The sequence below is a fragment of the Haliaeetus albicilla genome, chromosome 1 (genome assembly GCF_947461875.1).
Source record: "Haliaeetus albicilla chromosome 1, bHalAlb1.1, whole genome shotgun sequence".
NCBI classification, from domain to species: Eukaryota; Metazoa; Chordata; class Aves; order Accipitriformes; family Accipitridae; genus Haliaeetus; species Haliaeetus albicilla.
The window spans coordinates 33,702,414-33,721,613 of record NC_091483.1 but is presented as its reverse complement, the minus strand read 5'-3'; the positions used below and the strand labels follow the sequence as shown (position 1 = coordinate 33,721,613).

General features: G+C 37.8%; 1 protein-coding gene across 10 annotated transcripts in view; it reads left to right on the top strand.

Annotated features, from left to right (window-relative positions):
• Positions 1-19,200, top strand: part of CCSER1 (coiled-coil serine rich protein 1) — a 723,849-nt gene that overhangs the window by 115,941 nt on the left and 588,708 nt on the right. For all 10 annotated transcript variants that reach the window (XM_069784531.1, XM_069784559.1, XM_069784615.1 and 7 more), the window contains exon 4: positions 18,808-18,901. In XM_069784531.1, coding sequence (XP_069640632.1) covers positions 18,808-18,901 — 94 coding nt within the window. The remainder of the gene's footprint in view (positions 1-18,807; positions 18,902-19,200) is intronic.

Below are 19,200 nucleotides of genomic sequence, written 5' to 3'. Positions count from 1 at the left end.
GCGGTTGGAACTCCTGGACGCAGAGTTAATTTAAAAGTATACCAGAAAGCTATCACGTCTGCCACTGATAACAGCAATAATGATGTACTTCTTAAATTCTGGGTAGCATTGATATTTAAATTCATATATATTTCCATTATAGTTTAAGGTTATGATACAGAACCCTGAGGCAAAAATTGAAGGCATTTATGCTGTGTGGTATCAATGCACTATTTGTCTCTGATTTCGGAGATCCAGGAAGATGTTTGTTGATTGTTGTGCCTAGAAATTAATTTTTGATTGCGTGACTTTCTTAACTCAAACAGACCGCCAACTGCCAAAGTCATTCTTTTGGGAAATGCATCAAAATTAGGATCTACAGGCTTTCTGCACTCAGTGCGTTTCACCAATAAACTTATTTTTCCTCTTAGCCACTCGGTGGCAGTAGGCTTCTTTGTAACAATGAACACTGATGTAAAATGTGCCTGTGCTTTGGAGTAGAACACTGCTCGATTTCTTGTGTAGTATGATAGCTAAGCCTTTTGATTAAAACATAAATTATGTTTTCCTTATTTTATACAAATAACAGTGTGATAATATTTTAGAAGCATTTAGGAGAAGCTATGCCACTGTGCAGCATAGAAAAAGGTTTCTCAGCAGATGAGGCCTGTGACAAGGAAGGCTCTTTGAGCTTTTATTTCTGATGATGCCATTGTCATAGCCAGGGAGCAGTAACCCTGCAATGCTATGAAATTGGCAGCACATCGTCCTTGGGATCGGAAGTATCTGAGATCGCTCAGCAGTAACGAAGCCTAACAGATAAATAACCATGGCAAGTCAAATCCTTACGTTGAAGCTCTACAGGTTTAGGTGTCAAGCTTCAACTTCAGAGTCGTGTGGTATGGCCTACAGGGAAGAGATGCCTAAAGGCACTGGGCAACTGGTAGGCTAAGCAGTTCTCCTTGTGACGTGGAGAAATGCTCTGAGTGAAGTGATGGACTGGCTGGTTCAGCATGCTTTTACTCTGCCTCTAAGCAGCAAGAGGCTGGAAAAGAAATTTGCAGCTTTTTGAGTAGCAGAGCTAGAGTATCCAGTTGTTCAAAGTTGTTGCTTGGTAGCAATGCAAGTACTATATGGATGGGAAAATAAAATCCTGCTGTATTGCTGCATAATAGAGGTTAGGCTTGGTTTCCTTTTTACTATAAATTGTCTCAAGACATTTCAGAAAAGAATGATTTAATAGCACACAGACATTGTACACAAATGAAGGAGCTAAATTTCATGCACTATGACAACATGCAAAAAAAGAAGTAAAGATATCTGTGAATTTTCTTTGCTTAATAAAGCACTAAATTGTCATGATTTCTGTTTTTTTAGTATATGAACACTGGCGTAAAGACATTGAAAGACACACTTGGTGTTCTGCATAGGCATAGGATGCTGCAAGTGAAAGAAGCTATTATGGCTGAGGCAGTTACAGCTCTCCGTTTTCCACCTGACTCCTCTTCTGGCTGAGAAAGCAGAATATAATAAGTGACTGCTCCTGGGTCACAAAAGTTTACATCACAGACCGTTAAGATAAATTACCATAAGGAAATTTATTTTAACACTTCTAGTGGTAACTTGTGGAAGTTCAGAACTAAATACTTGTTCCATGTGTCCTCATAAGGTTGCAGTAAAGTAGAGGAGGGATGGAGCAAAGATGGGGTTGGTGGTCTTCTCATCTGTCCCTGCAGAATCTCCTGCTGAATGTGAGTGAAAAAAAATTACTAACAGAGTCATTTGTTCTAAGACTTACTATTTGAATAAGCTAGACAAACATGGAGTAGGAGTGGAGACAGTACCTTCAGGTTGAAGAGATTACCTGATGTAATGAAGCAGAAAGTGTATCAAAGCTCACAGTTTCTCAGTTGACTGATGTTCCTTTAGGTTATGCTGCCTTTCAGGTAACAAGTTGGAGTCCTAGTTTATAGCTTCATCAAACTCAAAAAATTAAAGCAAAATACAATCAGGTTTCAAGTTTTTCTCTGGTTTCATATCCAAAGAAGATAAAGATACAAGTTTAATATCATTTATAGTAAGTCAGAAGGCTTTTGTAAGCTATGTAACAAAGCAAATCATATACTGGCTCCGATTCCCCCGCAAATGCATTTTTTAAAGCAGAGTGTCATTGAGTAAAAGCAGATTATCACCTGCTTTTTTTCCAAAAAGCGTGAAGTCTACTTTTCCTTGGACACTTACCCCAACTCATGCAGTGAGTGAAACGTATGAAGAATGCTACTTTCAGCAATGCAAGTGTATCTTCCACTGGGAAATATTCAAAGGTATGAGTCTGAATCCTGGATTTTTATGGCCCACAAACCATAGGTCTATTAATGTAACCTTATAAAATAGTAAGGATAGATAATTTTGGAGACCTATTTTATACATGGCAAATACGTGCTTATGGTAGCTTTTCTCTGCTTTATATTTGATAAATGATACAAGAATCTTTAGTGTAGTATTTTACTTTTGTAGATAGTGCATGGAAAATCCTATAGATGAACAGTTATTGCTCTGTTCATGGGTGGTACCCAAAGAACACTGTGTGACATGCATTTTTGCACACAAAGATTTTCTTGTTTTGTTTTGTTTGTTTTTTAACATTTGATGTTTACATTCTCATAGATTATACTGGACTTTTTCCCAGGGATCAGAATGCCAAACTTTCATTGGTACACTGTATTGTCAAATTTTGCAGTGCTAGCCTCCTGCGTATCCTGAGGGAAAGGAAAACAACAAACTTATTACATCTCTGTAGTTCATTCTTCTATGGATAGTCTGAATCTTCTTCTTGAAGAAGGAAGTACATACTGTCAAATTATTTGGAGTGTAGAAGGGCTCTTGCTTTGGGGCTGAAGTGCAGGACTGGTGCTGAGAGCAGTGGAGGCTCATCACACTCATGATGAAGTACTGGTCAGGTAGTGACCAGTAGAAGGAAACCAAAATTTTAATTTTTTTTTCCCTTTGTCATCCCCTAAAAGAACAGATGAAAACAAATTAGTTCAATGTGCTTGTAGTTGTAATCAGGTATGTTTGGTTTGGTTTGGTGGTGGTTGGTTTTTTTTGGTGTTCTAGCCCAGTACTTTCAAATGAATGCCTCTTGCACTCCTAAATCTCTGCTAGTTGGGCAACAGGGCTGTTGCATCTGTATGGCACAGCTATTTTAGGAGGTTAAAGCCATAACTAACTGGTCATCTCGCAGGTAGGACCGTTCCTTACACCTTTTATTACCTGGTCATTGGTTTTTAAATGGGCTCTGTTCAGTTGTGAGTCAGATCAGGGTGGAAGATCCTGAAATCATGTGTTTGTGGTGATGGGTGCTGCTGAAGCAGATGAACTCATGTTCTGTATTTGCACGTGTTTGACTGCATTGAAGGAACATGCCTGTTCCTCAGTCAGTTTCAATTATCACACGTTTATAAATAATACAACTATAGCATTTACACTTAACCTTTAACTCAGTAGATCTCTGATTACAATGATTTGTATATAGTTCTCTAACAGCTTAGGATACTCACCTGTCTGAAGTGAGTACAGATTTAAAGAAGAAAAACCTTTCCCTTCCCTTAGTAGCAGTAGGCTACCTATGATTATGCTGGTACACGCTCATTGTTTCAGGAGCTGTAAGGATGGACACAGGGGGTTTAGCAGCTAGTATGGCAGCACAGACAAACCTGTTTAAGAACCTCTGGCAAAAAAAGAACTCTTGTTTTTTTAGTCAGTTCCACTAGGTGGTTTGTTGCTCAAATTACGATACAATAAAATTAAGCAATTGCCTGGTACTGCTGAATAAGGGAGGAGCAGAAATGAAAGACTGTGTTCTGGTCCCAGCAGTGCAGTCTTCTCATTCTGTGGAGTAATTTCACCTTGTCTCTGATTTCTCTTCTAAAAACAATAGGATGTTGATTTGGTCTGTATTAGTTAGTGTATGGAAAGTAATCATGGAATATTCCCTGTCTGATTGTGTAACAAGCAAATGAGTTTTATGAGCACCGGAACTAGGGAAACCTGACTTCCAAGGGTTTTTATGTTTTGGTACAGATGGATCAATGTCACTATCAAAGAAGGATGTAGGGTTCAGCTGAAACTTCCTACAGTCAAGAAAAAAGGATATTTCATACCCACCGTTGTAAAGTGTGAGTTTGTACAGCACTTTTGCTCATAGCAGATGCACTGCTTGAGTCTCACACTTTGATCCACATATCTGCTGTTACTTAGCTTCTGCATTTTGATTTTAGGATTGCTATCTTTCTGTCCAATTCAGTTAATGTTGGTAAAGAGGTTCAAAATTTCCTGGGAAAAGAACAAAAAAAAAATTTGTGCTTAGACAATGAGATGACATCAACCTTGTTCTTTAGGAAAGTAGGCTAAAAAGTTGTCATTTGTAAAAGTACATGCATGCTTCCACTGCAGAGCTGGGAATAATAGTCCTGCATAGTACTGAACACCAGAATGGCATTTATATGTGCTGGCTTTATCATAGTGACTGTATTTTCTTTATGACTCCACTAAATAGAAAGAAAACCAAAACTAATTTTTGGCATAATGCAGTCTATTCATACAGAATTAAGGCTGTAGAAGATATGGGCTTTGATATTTGATCAGATTTCTTTTGATCAGCACATCCAGTAGAATCTAATCTTTATGTAGATTCTACTGCACTTTATAAAACCTCTTTACTTTCCTCTTATCTTACCCTAAAAGCAAGAGCAGCTACAGAAGGCGCTTACGTGCAGAAAAGCATCTTGAAAATAGGGATATTGACCAAGAAAGAACATGTCACTCTATTTTGGGTGTGTGAAGATGCCTGCTAATCATTGTAGAAAGCATTATTAGAACCCGTTGACTGAAGTGAGGTTTGAATCTGGGTGAAAATCAAGGCAACAAGAGAAAAAATCAAGTAGTTTTAACGTCACTAATGTTGGTATAGTACAAGTACTATAGAAGTACCATACTGAAAAGTATAGTACAAGTGCTTCCTCGTTCTAGTAAACATTTGAAATTAATGGCAATCTGCCATTGCTAAGACATAAATATTTGCTGTGTAATATTTCAGTTTATTCTGTAAGGTCCTGACTACAAAGACATTAAGGACAGGTTTCTTAAATTAAGTGTCCAAGTTCTTCTTAGCATAAATTTGAGCATTAAGGTTATGTGTTGTTATGTGCTGAATAACATTTCATGGTAAGTATTCTCCAGATGAGTTTATTGTGATGGCCCTACTGAAGCCTAGTTCATGAGGATCCGGTTTATTCACACTATGGGATGAAAACCTGTCCTTGATGCTGAGCAAGTCTGAATTTTTGTGGTGTTGCCTGTTTAGAGGGGCAATGAAACAGCAATGTTTTGTTAACTGAACCTCTAAATGTCACTATTCTATTCAAAACAGAACAGAAGACTGTGTTTTACCTCTTTCTGAAAGAAATCATAGCTGTACTAAAGAAGCCTACCCTGTGATGTATGTGGTGCTGATACTTTTTAAACCTAGACTTTTGACCAAGAGGCTATCTTATTGTAGGCCTCTTAACAGTATGCCCCGAGCACCTAGCTGGTAACAAATAATGAGAGCATTGATTCGCTGAAAGCAAAAAAAAAGCCCCAAACGGGAGCGTGTTAGACTATTAAATGAAAAATTTATTCCAGTTAGTATGGGGGGGAATGCTTTCCACCCTACTAAATTAAGCAGCTGAGAATTAATGGCAAGTGAAGATCATTATAATGACAGTCTTTTTTGGTAAGGATTTGAGAAAGTTTCTGACAGTGTCATCATGATCTCAAAAAGTTTCAATCACTATCTAGACTGAAGATGCATAAATGTTGGTTAGTGAAAAAGGTCTTTGGAGTACTTTCTAGTAGAGCTAAGTTGTTCCTGAATGTCTCAGGTCTGACGTCTAACTTGGCATAATAAGCTACACATCCCTGCTTGTTCAAATAGCAGACTTTTCATGTGCTCAGGATGAAGAATTCTGTGACTAGATATATGATACTTAACTGCAAACCAGAGAGCCTTTAACAAGTAAGTTGCTGGTTAAGGGAGTGCATATTTTCAGTCATTGCCCTTTTCAACAAAAAATATGCTGTGTCTTTGCTATTCTTTATTATATGCACATTATTTCTGTTAAATTTTATAGGAAAAATGGGAACTGTCAAATATTGCAGATGCCATTTAAACTGCAAAGCCACACAGTGAACAGAAATAAATGGAAACAGAATTACGGGTAAAAGACCTATAAGCAGAGTGAAGAACAGGTTTTGTGCTTGACTTTGTGGCAAATCTGGTACATAGTTTTTTAGAATACTGTTTTCTTCTAAAGAACCAGACACTGATCCAATCTCTACAATAAGTGTATAACATTATGTGGGCTCCATATGTATGTATATATAATATATGTTATATGTAACAATATTATTTGAGCTTTCACTGGTTAGAATGCATCAGCAATTACATTTTCCCGATCTGATAAACCTGACATCAATCTGATTTGTAAACAGCTACATTGACTCCAGGAAATTATTGAAGGATTGGATGTCCTGCCAGCAAGTAACAGTTTGTGATGCAATTAACATTACTAAGGGTTATGTTGTACTGAAAATGGATTGTGAATTCATTGCCTTACAAAGGGAATCATGTTTAGCTGCTTCTTTGGGCTCTGAAGCAGTAATAAAACTAGTGCTATTGTTGGGGTAGGTTGAAGAGACAGGGGTGCCCAAAAGCTTAAGGTATAGCCTAAATATCTGCCCTGGCCTTAGTTCGGGCAGTGTTATGCCTCTCCAAGAGTGTCATGTTCTCAGGTATTTCCACTTTGCTTCTACAAGGAGATTGTCCCCGTAATAGTGTACTGATTTCTTCAACAGATTTTTTCAGGGTGGGGGGAGTGCAAATGATGTGACACAACCAGATTCTGTTGATTATTCCTGGTTGTGGTTGGCAAGGTGACTGGCAGCTGAACGTACAGGTTTGGTCATCTCTGAATCCAGATAAAAAAGCCAGGTGATACCAGTATACTGTTCTCTTCTTAAGCTGGGCATGTCTGGCAAACCAATTTTTTCTGTTCAGTTTAAGCACCTGTGTAAGTCATGGGAAAGCATTTAACGCTGGTTCATAGATATTCGTGCTGTTCTTCCATTCTGATGTCTAGGGGCCTAAATATTTGTTAGAAGAAAATGCACATGTGGATACTGAAAGAGAGAGTAATTTTAAACATCAAAGGGTACAGAGGAGAAGTAACAAAGCCTGTAAAATGTATGCAGGACAGAATTTCCAGCAAGGGATTGTTGTTTCTCAGTCGCTGTGAGATTTAGATACCTCTCCAGGATGGAATATTGCGTTTTGTACTGCTGATGTTAGTCAAAGCTTGTTGCAGGTTGCCTTGCTTTCTCAAGTTCCCAATTCACTGCCCATTCAACTGCAATAACCAAAAAAATCTGTTTTCTGGACCAGTAATTGCCATCACATCTTTTTCCAAAAAAAAAAAAAGAACAAAATAAAGTGGGGAAAAGTATGTGCTAGTGGAAAAATGACATTTGAGCAGAAGCCTTTCTCAAAGAATGATTTAAAACCCTGTTTATCAGAGCTGCCGTAGGCCAAAGTTACCATGGAAACAGAAAGAATTCAAATAATATTAGCAATAGCATATCTATTATGATATTGCATTAACGATGTTATAGTAAAGGGTCACTTGTGGTTTCATTTACAGGGCTTACTTTTTAGTGATTTATCACCAATATTATCAGCTACAAATTAGAATTAGAAACAGAAGGTTCAGCCTTGAGTTGGCTTTTAATAATATTGGGGGGAAAAAGTATTAAATTTTCCTATTACTAGACAAATTTTTTTTTTATTTAATCATATGTCTAGGAGAGTTTTGAGTTTTTCATATGTAGAAAATCTTAGTCTTTTCTTAGAAATGAAATAATACTCAAGCCATAAAAGAGATTATCTTCATTTAGCATCCAAAAATACTGACTCCAACAGTATAGATGATAAAACTAGAATTGGGACATTTTGGGGAGAGATTATTTGCAAGAAGAATTGATCGGTTTTTGAGCTTGGTACCATACACGTACCCTCTCCTGCATTGCTTTTCAGAAATACTGAAAACACATGCTAAACAATGTTAGTCCTGTTTGAGGAAATGGGGCTTTAATTCAGCTGTCTCTGCCAGATAAATGTGGCTGGTGCTGGATGGTGGCAGAAGGAGAATTGTTCTGATGTGGTTCATCAGAAGAATAATATTCTTTAAAGAGATTGCCATGGTTTGCCCCTTAGGAGTGGTAGTGGCTTATCAAGATTATAAATGCTAAGGTTCTCCCTCTTGTATCCCTGAACTTAAATGTTTCTTTTTTTGGCAGCCAGGCCCTCACTAGCTGTATGATTATATCCTTCTTTTTTTTTTTCTTTTTATTTTTTTCCTCTTTGTGTACTACTGGCCAGGAAAATTAAAAAATTAAATTGGAGATTGATTAGGTGTCATAAAGCAATTTTTACCCTTTAAATGTTGGCTGAAGTATTGACTTGCGTGCTGTCAGGACACAGCCAGAAGTTTCTCATTGCCGAAGTTCAATTGCAAAAGGTTTAGCTGTAAGTTATGTGTTTAATTTGAATGGTTTTGGAAAAATTTACCTGATCAATCCATATGTTGAATAACCTGTTTTACTCATATCTCTAAGGTATATACAAATAAACTTCACAGAATGGTCTAAATTATCTTCTATATAAATGCAGGATAGAGATACTCAAGGAGCTTTTTCTGTTTGGCAGAAAAATCTGGCACATGAGATGTAGAAAACTTTCCCAAAGCTATATGATGATTATGACTGCACTAGAATGCTTGCATAGTGCTTTGCCTGTTACAAAAGCTGTAAAAACATTAACTAATCCACAAAGCAAATTATGTGTTGCAGATGTATCCCTCTGCTGGGAGGAAAGCATATGTGTGTATGAGTGAGGGGGGAAAAAAAAAATCTATTAAAGGAGGCTTTATTTGGTCATTTTAAGCTTTATTGCATTTCTTTGACTGAGTTTTCATACTTTCTTAATAGAAGAATTTTTTTTTCTAGGATTCTGTTAATGAAATTTTACATTGTATGAAAAATATACACACCTTTTCCTTTCTGAACACAGAAAATCGAATTGTCTTGATTCTGTTTATAACCAAAGTGAATCTGAGTGCTCCAGAATTAATTGAAGGAATGGCAAATAGTCAGCAAAGTGCCTCTCTGTCTGAAATGATACTGTTTTTTCTTTTATTCACAGAGTCAAATCTCAAGCTTTGTGGTGCACGTAAGCTTGTGCACATTTTAAATGTGTCTTTGATATGCTATTGCTAGATAGTGAATTCAAGGTTACGTGACTGCTGTCTTTATCAGCTTTGTCAAGAGCTGATCCTTACCTAGGGTCGACTTGAACCTGGATTTATTACAATAATAAATGCATAAAGTATGCTAAATTTTAAATGCTGAGGGCACCTGTTGCCTCCCAGCTCTCTAAGAGCTCTTTGTCTGTGCAGTTGGCCTGTGTGTTGCAAGTGGGTGTGTGCACAGACATGTATGCGTATGTAAGTGTAGGAATTAAAGATGGCTGCAATGGAGTTTAGGAGACTGACAAAGGAGGCCAGTTTCACTGGGGTGCAGGTACCGGTGATGGCGGTGATCCTTGCCATTGCCCTCACTGAGGCTGTGGGGCCAAGCTCCTGTGCTCTCAGGTGTTGGAAACTGGAACCAAAGTGTGCTGCTTCTTCCTTCCCCGTCTTTACGCGCTCATCCTTGGTGGTTTTGTGCTTCTTGGCTTCTTCCCCAAAAGGAAAGGGAGAGGACCTTATCTGCCTCTCCTATAGGTCATTAAGTTTTTGGGACCAGGACTAGTTCTGGTTCCATCACACACCTTTCCTGCCTGTTATACGGCCTTTGTTGTCAGCTTGCATGTTTTCCTGTACAACGTTTGTGCAAATACGCCACCATTCTCTGAGTCTTTGGAGTTGCTTGTTATTTATATACCTGTGCTTAGCAGTGTTATAAGATACTTGTATGTTACCAGTTAAACTATTAGTGGCATTTCCGTGTTACAAAAAAACTGGCTATTGCTCCTCCATTTTGGTGTGCATATGGCTGAGTTCAAGGCAAGCTAATACTAAGTGTGGCTTTGGTTACTCCTGCGAAGGTGCTGTCTTAGAGGTAGGTTACACTATTGCACTATGATCAATGCTTCCAACCCGTGGCTTTCAGCTGCATGTTATCCTTGCCAGTGTTGTAGTGTTTGGATGACTCAACAGCAGCAAACGTATCCAAGACCAGCTGGCAGCATCTACAGCTGCTATGTAGGAAGAGAAGCCCCTGTAGGTTTGCAGTGGGAGGTGGGCTAGTGACCTCCAGGTGTCAAAGTACCCTACTATATGAGCCCAATGCGTGCTGTCGCAATGATAGGAAAGCTGATGAACATGGGGAGAGTGAACGTTGGTGCTGTACATCAACATGGTATTTGCTCAAATGCTTTTGTCTGTGGACTTCTGAAGGTAGGTGCCACTTCCCCCTGTCATCTGATCCTGACTGACACTGTGGCTGGACAGGAGCACAGTCAGCTCTTCTTTCTGCTGCCAGTGGTGCTTGGGCTTTGCTGTATTACACTTCTGTGGCTTCAGTGAGCCGACCATATTGTGGGAGAATGAACCCCGTGTGGGTGAGTGCAAACTGAGATCTGTTAGGAGAGTCCATTAGTTATAATCACTCAGGCAAAAGGAGCATCATTGCAGACATTGATTTAATGCACAGAGAGAATCAAAAGGGCAGAAACAAGAATAGGATGGAAAATACTGCGCTTCCCTTACACAAACGAAAGCATGCATGCAAAAAAATACTTTGAAGAATAGTATGATGGGTCTGAGCTTTACAGTTAGACAGTTCCCTCCACTGATAATTTTCTGTCTTTGGTTCTTAAGGGCGCATTATTTTATAATATAAATGGATTTCCACACGTTAGCTACAGAAAATGTTCTCACCGAATGTTACAAAATTTATTTTTTTCTTTTCTAAAGTCTGTAGTTTATTTGAGTAAGGGATAATACGCTTTTTCGGTGGTGCTATTCAGGAGAAAAGAATGCTTTTAACCTGCTCTTGGTATCTGAAAGGCATCCATAAGCTTTATATTTGATACAGAGATTTCTAGGCTGCTGGCAGGGATTCTGTGTTTTTAAAGGTTTTTCTGTTTGCTGGGTTTTGTGTACTTTCATTTTCCCTTTGAAGTGTGTAGGAGAGTGCAGAAGGTGAAATACTTCATTATGTCCATGAATTATTCAGGTATGGTTCTAGGAGTTAACATTACTTTAAATAGCTCAAGGTCTTTCTTTTTCCTTGAGTATATCTCAGTTTTCATTCTTATGCTGATTGTATGCCATGTTCCTTCGCTGAATACAATTTTGATGAAGTACTATCTTTTGGCAATGTCTAGAAATCATTTCAGACTTGAAATAAGTATTTAATTCTGATCTTTTCCAGCATCAGATATGCAGTGACCCTGTGTAGATACAGGTGAATTGTCGTACATATGACTTTACAAAAGAATCAAATTATTCTCCCTAGAGTGTGTTTTCTATGTGCTCTTGCCAAAGCATTGATCTCAAATAGCCCCCCACATATATTTCTACAGTGAAGGAAAAAAGGAATCTATAATATTAAATGCTAAAATACTGTTATGCATGCAATACCAGCGTGTTTTTCTCTAAGAGGGATTTTATAAATCACATTTAGTACATCATTTCAATGGGGAGGCATGAACGCTAAATCCTTATGTTTTGAAAAGAAACCCAAACCAATAAGAAATGAAAATCTGTATTCAGAAAATAGTTGAGAACAATAACACAGAGAGAGGTGATCAGAAAGATCTCTAGAAGCCAACATGGGGAGAAAGGAAAACAAAACAGAACCCACAACATTTTTTTGAAAAGTGAGTTATTAAAATTTTGTTCTTGTATTTCTAAAAATACCTTTGAAAGTCCAGTGATCGCTGCATAATCACTTATGCAAATGAGACACAGGCTATTATGTCAGCAGAAAAAAAGTTTAAAAAATTATTCCCCTGGATTTTAGGACTTTCCTGATATAGTCTAAAGTGGCAGTGAAGTAGGATTACAGATTCTTGAGGAGAAATGCATATAACATGTACATGTCAACTGTATATAACATAGGTGATGATGAAGAATAACGTTTCAAAGAGGGATGCCTGTGACCAAAGCTCATATGCTCGGTTTGAATTGCAGCAGCAGTGAGTATTTGACGTAGGCATACATCAGAGGAAGCACAGTGACAAAATGCTTTCCAGGAGAAAGTGTTTTCTGAGCACAGGTGCAAAGCTTGATCAAAATATACGTTAAAGATTAAAATGTAGTCAATATGTTCCAAGTTCATGATAGTAAAGGTTATATCAGTGTATATATAACCGGAGCTAACTTTTCTGTGAATACTATCTTCAGCCATATATGTGTCTGACAGAAACTTTTATGAACTGAGTAACTGCAAACATGTCAGTGCTTTAGTCTTGTAGCTTCACTAAGTTGCTTACTGGACCTCAAGTTCTCAAAGGTCTTGAACAATCTCCAAGCAATATGCAAGATTTTGTTGCAGTATCACTATACTGTAATGAAATGGAAATCTGTCACCTGTGTAAAAGAGCCCTGAAAAACACTGGAAAATGCCAGGCCCCAGTGGCAGCCTGTGGTCAGAAACTGGTCAGAAAAAAAATCTGCATCCCCTTGCTCAGGAAAACAAAATTTGTCAGGGCTGAAAATGAAAAAGGAACAGAAGCCATTGAACATCATATTGACTAGGTACTGCATGTTAATTAGAATAAGATTACAAAATAACGTATACAACTATCCAAAGATGCTGGTAATGACGAGAACCTCTGTCTGCTGTCTTTAGGACCTTGCTGTTACTTTATTATTTCAATGGTATGGGAGCAAGAAGTCTAGAATAAAAATGTGTGAAAACATCAAGAAATGAATCTTTTGATTGGTGCTGTTGATTGCTGGCTGTTTCAAATGGGCAGATTTGTCACCTAAACCCAATTATTCATCTTGGTTTTGCATATTAGTTGTAAATATTTGGTTCTACATGGATTTACCCTGCTTTGTTTATATATATTGTGCAATTGATATGATTTTGCTAGGTCCATTTTGGAATTGAATTGCATTGCTTAGCAAAATAATATGCTTTAGTGTGTTTGTATATTCATATGTATGTTTTATTGTCATTTTTGAATACTAGACTAGTCAATTTTTAGAGGACTATACTGTAATTCCATAAGCAGTAATTTCACTAGATATTAATATGTGTAAGTTGGTTATTTGGAATAATGATTTAAAAAAAAAAACATAGTAAAAGGGGCTTCACAAAGAAATATTATCTGCTTTTCATTGTTTGATATAAGCTTAACAGTAGATTTGAGACCTGTTATGTGGGGTACTTTATACGTATTTACTACTAAAGCTGTTTTTATTTATTCCAGCTTTCAAACACATTTTAAGTATTGGAGAGTCTGAGCTGGAACAGGTCTAAAAATAATGAAATACTTGACTATTCTGGAAAAGGACTGAAAATTCATGTATTATGCATTAGATTTCCTTTAAGTGATTATAGGAAGGGAAGCTGGGAAGAGAGAAAGACAGAGATAGAGAGGGAAATAAGGTAGGAAGAAAGCCCCCTTCAGCAACCCTGAGTAAGCTTACTATCCAGATACACACCATCTGGCTGGGACAAGCTGTATGTCTAATACATATCTATCCCTGTAACATTTCAGCTGTTTCTGAACTATACCCATACAAATCACTACGCTTCTTTTGATAATAAAACGATTCTTAGGTCATATTTCTTAAGAATGTTAAGAACGCCTGGGCCCAGTCACAACTAAATTGAGTACCATTGAGTTCAATGAGCTTTGAGTAAGATACCTAGCTGTTGGATGAAAAACAGCAGTTTATACTTCTTGTTGTTGCTGAAAGAATTTTGAATATGAAAATTGTTACTGAAAAGTTACTGATGCCTTGAAATATTCTTGGATTAGCATCCTGTTCTGCTCTAGCCATTATCAGTTCTCAAAAGCAGCCTGAACCATTGTACAAATTATTGCTTTTTATTCTGAATTAGTAACACTTGAAATATCTCTGTAAAACTCTTATTTAAATAGAAACTTGTTTAAAAAAATGGTGGTAGTTCACCAAGTTAAAGGTGGAAGGACTGATAGGTAAACTGGGGCTGCAGCCTGTCTTGGCCAGGAAAACTCGAGAGATGTGGGCAAATGAGTTTAAGGATTAAGTAAGCATGTTCATATGTTCTTCTCGCAGGTTATGATCCACTTCCAGATCAACTGGAAGAAAAAAGCACCATCGTGTTAATTTTGGGTCTGTTATAAAGGCAAAATGATGGTAGAAGTCAAGCAGACACCAGCAGTAGGAAATATGTCTTAAGGCTTCTAAGGGGTTATAACAGTCAATAAAGCGGTTTTTGCTGCAGAGCTTCTGCCTTAACTAAATAGTTTGCCTCCTGGAATAAATAAAAGGTATGCCACCATAAATAGTCAACAAATGTTTCCTTGGGACCTTGATGGAAGCATTCATTTATTTTTCTTTATGTAGCAAAGCCTTGAAATTATTCACTTTGAATGCTCTTTAGGGCTTGATCTCTGTCTCTCTCTTATTTTCTTCTTTAAAAATTTAATTGCGTTATTCTTCAAAGAATGCAGCAGCAGTAGTGAGGGGGAGAACGGGGAAAGGGTCAAGAGATATTAAACTTAAAAAGAAATTACAATTGTTACTAACTGTCATAGCAACAAAGGAATGATGTATCCTGGTGAGGAGGCAGAGGGGTGGAGGATGTCGGCATGCACCCGCAGGGGTACCGCTGAGCTGTTCTGTGGCATTAGGCAGGTCATTCTAGGAGCCCTTTTCTCTTACTATGTTTTCTAATTGTATGTTTCTAGAAAATATTACTCAGTTAGGACAGTCCTGGGAACCTAACTAACGCTCTCTGCTTGGGTGTGCTTTTATGCATTCATGAGTTCGTTTGTTTTGTATCTGTGCAAGGACTCCACCTGCAGAGGTGGGCAGTGGGAGTGGGGAAGCAGCTGGACTGACATCACTGACACCCCTGGCAGGTAGAGCAGCTCTCTGCCAAGCCTTCATTCTCGCCATGATGGACAGTAGCTACTTTAATTTGTTTGTTCCCAGTTTTGTGATTTGTCTCTTTGTAAAGAGCAAGTGAACTCCTGGGGAAAGAGGGAGACTGCTCCCTTGGTGGAGGTACTTCTGAGAAAAATAAACCTGGGGGAGCTTTTCTTTGTCACTTTAGCTTGCCTGTGGTTGTTGGTGCAGTTGAAGAGGCTGTAGGAAAGAGAAGGCAAGGGGGTCACAGGTGTGTTGGGAAGGCAGCTGGGATCCCTCAGCTCAGGTGGACAAGCAGGGATGTTGCTGTGAGGAGCAGGTGCCCATCAGCCTCAGAGGACAGAGAGGATACACAGACCATGGTTTGTCTCCACTCTGAAGGTTATTGGAAATGAAGACCTTCCTGAAAGGCAATAACACGCAGGGGGAGAGTTGTATACAAACTTTTTCCTTTTTGGTCCATCTTAATGTGGTGGAGTTTCTTCAATTTAGAAAACTGTAGTTCTGCTTGTGTGTGTTTGTTCTTTCCAAATCAGACAGAATTTGGGTTTTGATGAAAGCTGTGAATCACTACATAGTTGCAGAAAATCTCCCAAGATTTCAGACCATGCATAAGTTATTGCACAAGATATCAGAGATGCTCAATTAGCATGAAATCATGCTCATTACTACTGGTATGGCTCATCAAAGATACTTGGCATTAATATCAATATGGGTTCAGTTAGTCAGCTGTAATATAGATTATAATTTTAAGGTAAGGAACAAACCTGTGTACTTAAACCTTTTTACCTTTTGCCTCTAGTGGCATGAAAAACTTTCAGCTGTTGCTTAAAAATTGCGGGGACTGTTCTTTTGGACTTTGTCACCAGAATGCTTTTCTTACATTAATAAAACAATATATAAACAACGTGTGTTGTACATTCTCTGAGTAGTTTAATATACCATTTGATCAAACTCGAGTGCATAATAGCATCTAAATTTAAAAAGGGAGCAAAAAGCCCCACACTCTTCCTTTGTTTAGACATTGTTTCCTTATGTTCATCTGCTCTTAACTTGCCATAATCATTGATTCTCCTTCGGAAATTCAGCTGGTAATAACAATTGGATTGAAGATACTTCATTCATGTCAGGCAGTGCTCTTGGAATTTGTGAAAAAGAACAGAGAACAAATCTTAGAAATTTCTTGCTGCTACTATTTTGAAAGATATTTAGGTACTAAAGGATACACATAAGCCCTAAATGAGATTTTCAATCTTCAGTGTTTCACTGGCTCCAACAGTGATTCAAAGGTTATTTAAGTTTTAGGTTATCTGTAACATTGAGCAGTGTATGTTCTCCCACTTTTGTTTTATACAGAACACTTTTTCTTTAATTTTTTTTTTTTTTTTAGTGAACTAGTTTTTGTTTGGGTTTATGTGTTAATGCAAATCTAGACTAGAAAAGTTTGAGTATACGTAAGCATCAGGTACAGTAACCTGATACGATACATCTGCATATTGCATTTTCCTGTTTTATTTTTTATGTTTTTGTACTGTATAGTAATAAATAATTTGGTTACTGAAAGTCTGCATTTTGTCAGCATGAGGGAAAGAAACAGTCACTATGACAAAGGCTTGTCAGCAGCTCTTTGAGTTAAGATAGAGGGGAATGAGATGTGTGTTTGTCGCTAATGTTCATGTGATTTATATTTTCTTTCTGTACAATGCTGCTCACTGCTTGTGTGGAGGTCTTTGCACTTGACAATTGTTATTTTCTGTGCTTGGCATCTGTAAATATAGTGAAAGCGTTAGCAGTGGGTTCTGGATCTATGAAGAGGTTTTCTTCTGCTGATAGTAAGCCAGGGAGAGAATGCAAGAAAAAGTCCTTGTGTTGCTTGTGTGGTGTTTGTGAAAGAGTAGAAAACAGAATTTGAAGAAATAGTTACTCAAAAGGGTTGAATAAGTGCAAGTCGTGAGTGTGAATAAGAATTGGCATCTATTGGGGGGAAAATACTTAAAAGAAGGAATGTAAAAAAATATGGTTGGAACTGAAGTCAGGGAGGGCTTTTGCTAGTTTAATGTATACTACTGTTATATTTCTCTGCTTTTCATACAGCAGATTGCTATACAGAGATCTTGCAGACAGCTTGATACTTTGGAACAGTCATCTGGCCTCTTTCACCTGAATTCCCATGTTCTCTGGGTTACATTTGTATAGGGAGCATGTGAGATGTATGGAGTGCCAGCATCTCGTGCAGGATCTACCGACTTTTTTTGCCTGCGAATGGACTGAAGTATTAAGCCTGTTGCAATATCACTTGTAGATATGCAAGCAAGATGCTAGCTGGAGAATGCATGAATTATCTTTGGTTAGATGTTGGTGACTGGAGAAAATCATGATAGTATCAGGGCAAAAGAAATGACCATGGAATAAAATAAACATGGAAAGAAAATGGTAGATGAATGTCTCTTTTAATACATTCAGTATAGCAACTTTAAGTTGTTAGGGGCTAGAGAAAACAGGTGCCTCATTTTCCAGAGTTGCCTGTGGTGACCGTAGGAACAGGGAACAAGAAAGAAGTGAACAGTTTGGGTGTGGGTTGCCTTCTCCCCGCTGCTGTTTCTCCCTGGATGGCAGAGAGGAGAGGCTTTCTTCAGCCATGGCTCCCTGTGTGCGGCTCCGGCCCCCATCAACGGTGTGTCTCTTCAGAGACCGATTGTCATCCCTGTGTCTGGCTGCAGGCACTGGTTGTCCAGGCAGGGCTTCGCCAAGCCTGAGCTGAACACCATTTCATAACCACAAATGACGCCTAAAAAGTGATATTGCTGTATTCAGAGTTTACAGAGTAAAGATGTCTACCTACGACATAACTAGTCATTTTATCTTTGAGAAGCTAATCCTGTAGGGAAAAATGTACTGCGAAAAGCTACCATTTTGCTCTCTTTTGATTGTAGCCCACTCACCCCTTTTTGACTTTCTAGAACCTGCCTTATCTGTCTGTGGTTAAAACTTGGCAAACAAAATGAATCACAAAAAGGGAATGAGGACCCAACCAGCTACACTTCACAGTCAGGCTTTCTTCTCTGTCCATGTAAGCCTTTACCACCCACCTTAATACTTAAAAATTCATGAGTTGATCATTCGTGCCCGAATTTCCTGTTTATCCTAAATTTGTGTCTCTTTATCCCTTGGATAAATAGAACAATAAATCTCTCTTCAGAGTATATTGGTAAGGGCAGGCAGTGCTTAGAATTCCAAAATTTAATTAAAAACAAGTACCGATACTTCTATATTGTGCCAAAAATAACATTTTTATGTTTCATAAAAAGTTATGATTAAACTTGGAAAGACACAAAGCCATCATTGAACAGTATAAAAACCCCAGGGTTATATGGATGGTATTACTCGTACTTTTCGGTTTTTTGTTAAATATTCGAGATTCTGTAAAAACAGAGAATGGTAACAAATACATTTCTACTTGGACAGTTGTTTCATACAATTTCTCACTGGTCCAATGTTAGTAGAAAAATTTTCTGTAGCTCCTGCTTAAATGTATTTCCCAGATCTGTTTGTTCATTGTTTTGTGCAGAACAGTTTGGTTAACACATCTATCTAAATGCTTCTTTTTTCTTTTTTTTTTTTCTAAAATATATATTAGGATGTTTTGAATAACTTGGGTTCTTGTGAGTTGGATGAAGATGACCTAATGCTTGACTTGGAGCTCCTAGAAGAACAACATCACCATCGTTCTGGTAAGTCAGATGAATACTGAATATCTTCAACAAGGTTTTATTATTCTAGAAATATATTTAGAAATATTATTATTCTAGAAATATAAAGTAAATGTATTTAGTACAATCACTTGGAAATAAAAAAGTCATTGTCTTGGGAGTGGAAGTAGTATGTGTTTTGTAGTGTTATTTCTAAATGCATTTGCCATTTAACAGAAGGATATTCTTTACACTGCTTTTGGACTTCATATGGTCAGTTATGAAATGGAAGTGATTTTTACAGCTGCAGAAGAATTCCAGCACCAAGGGCAGAGCCATCT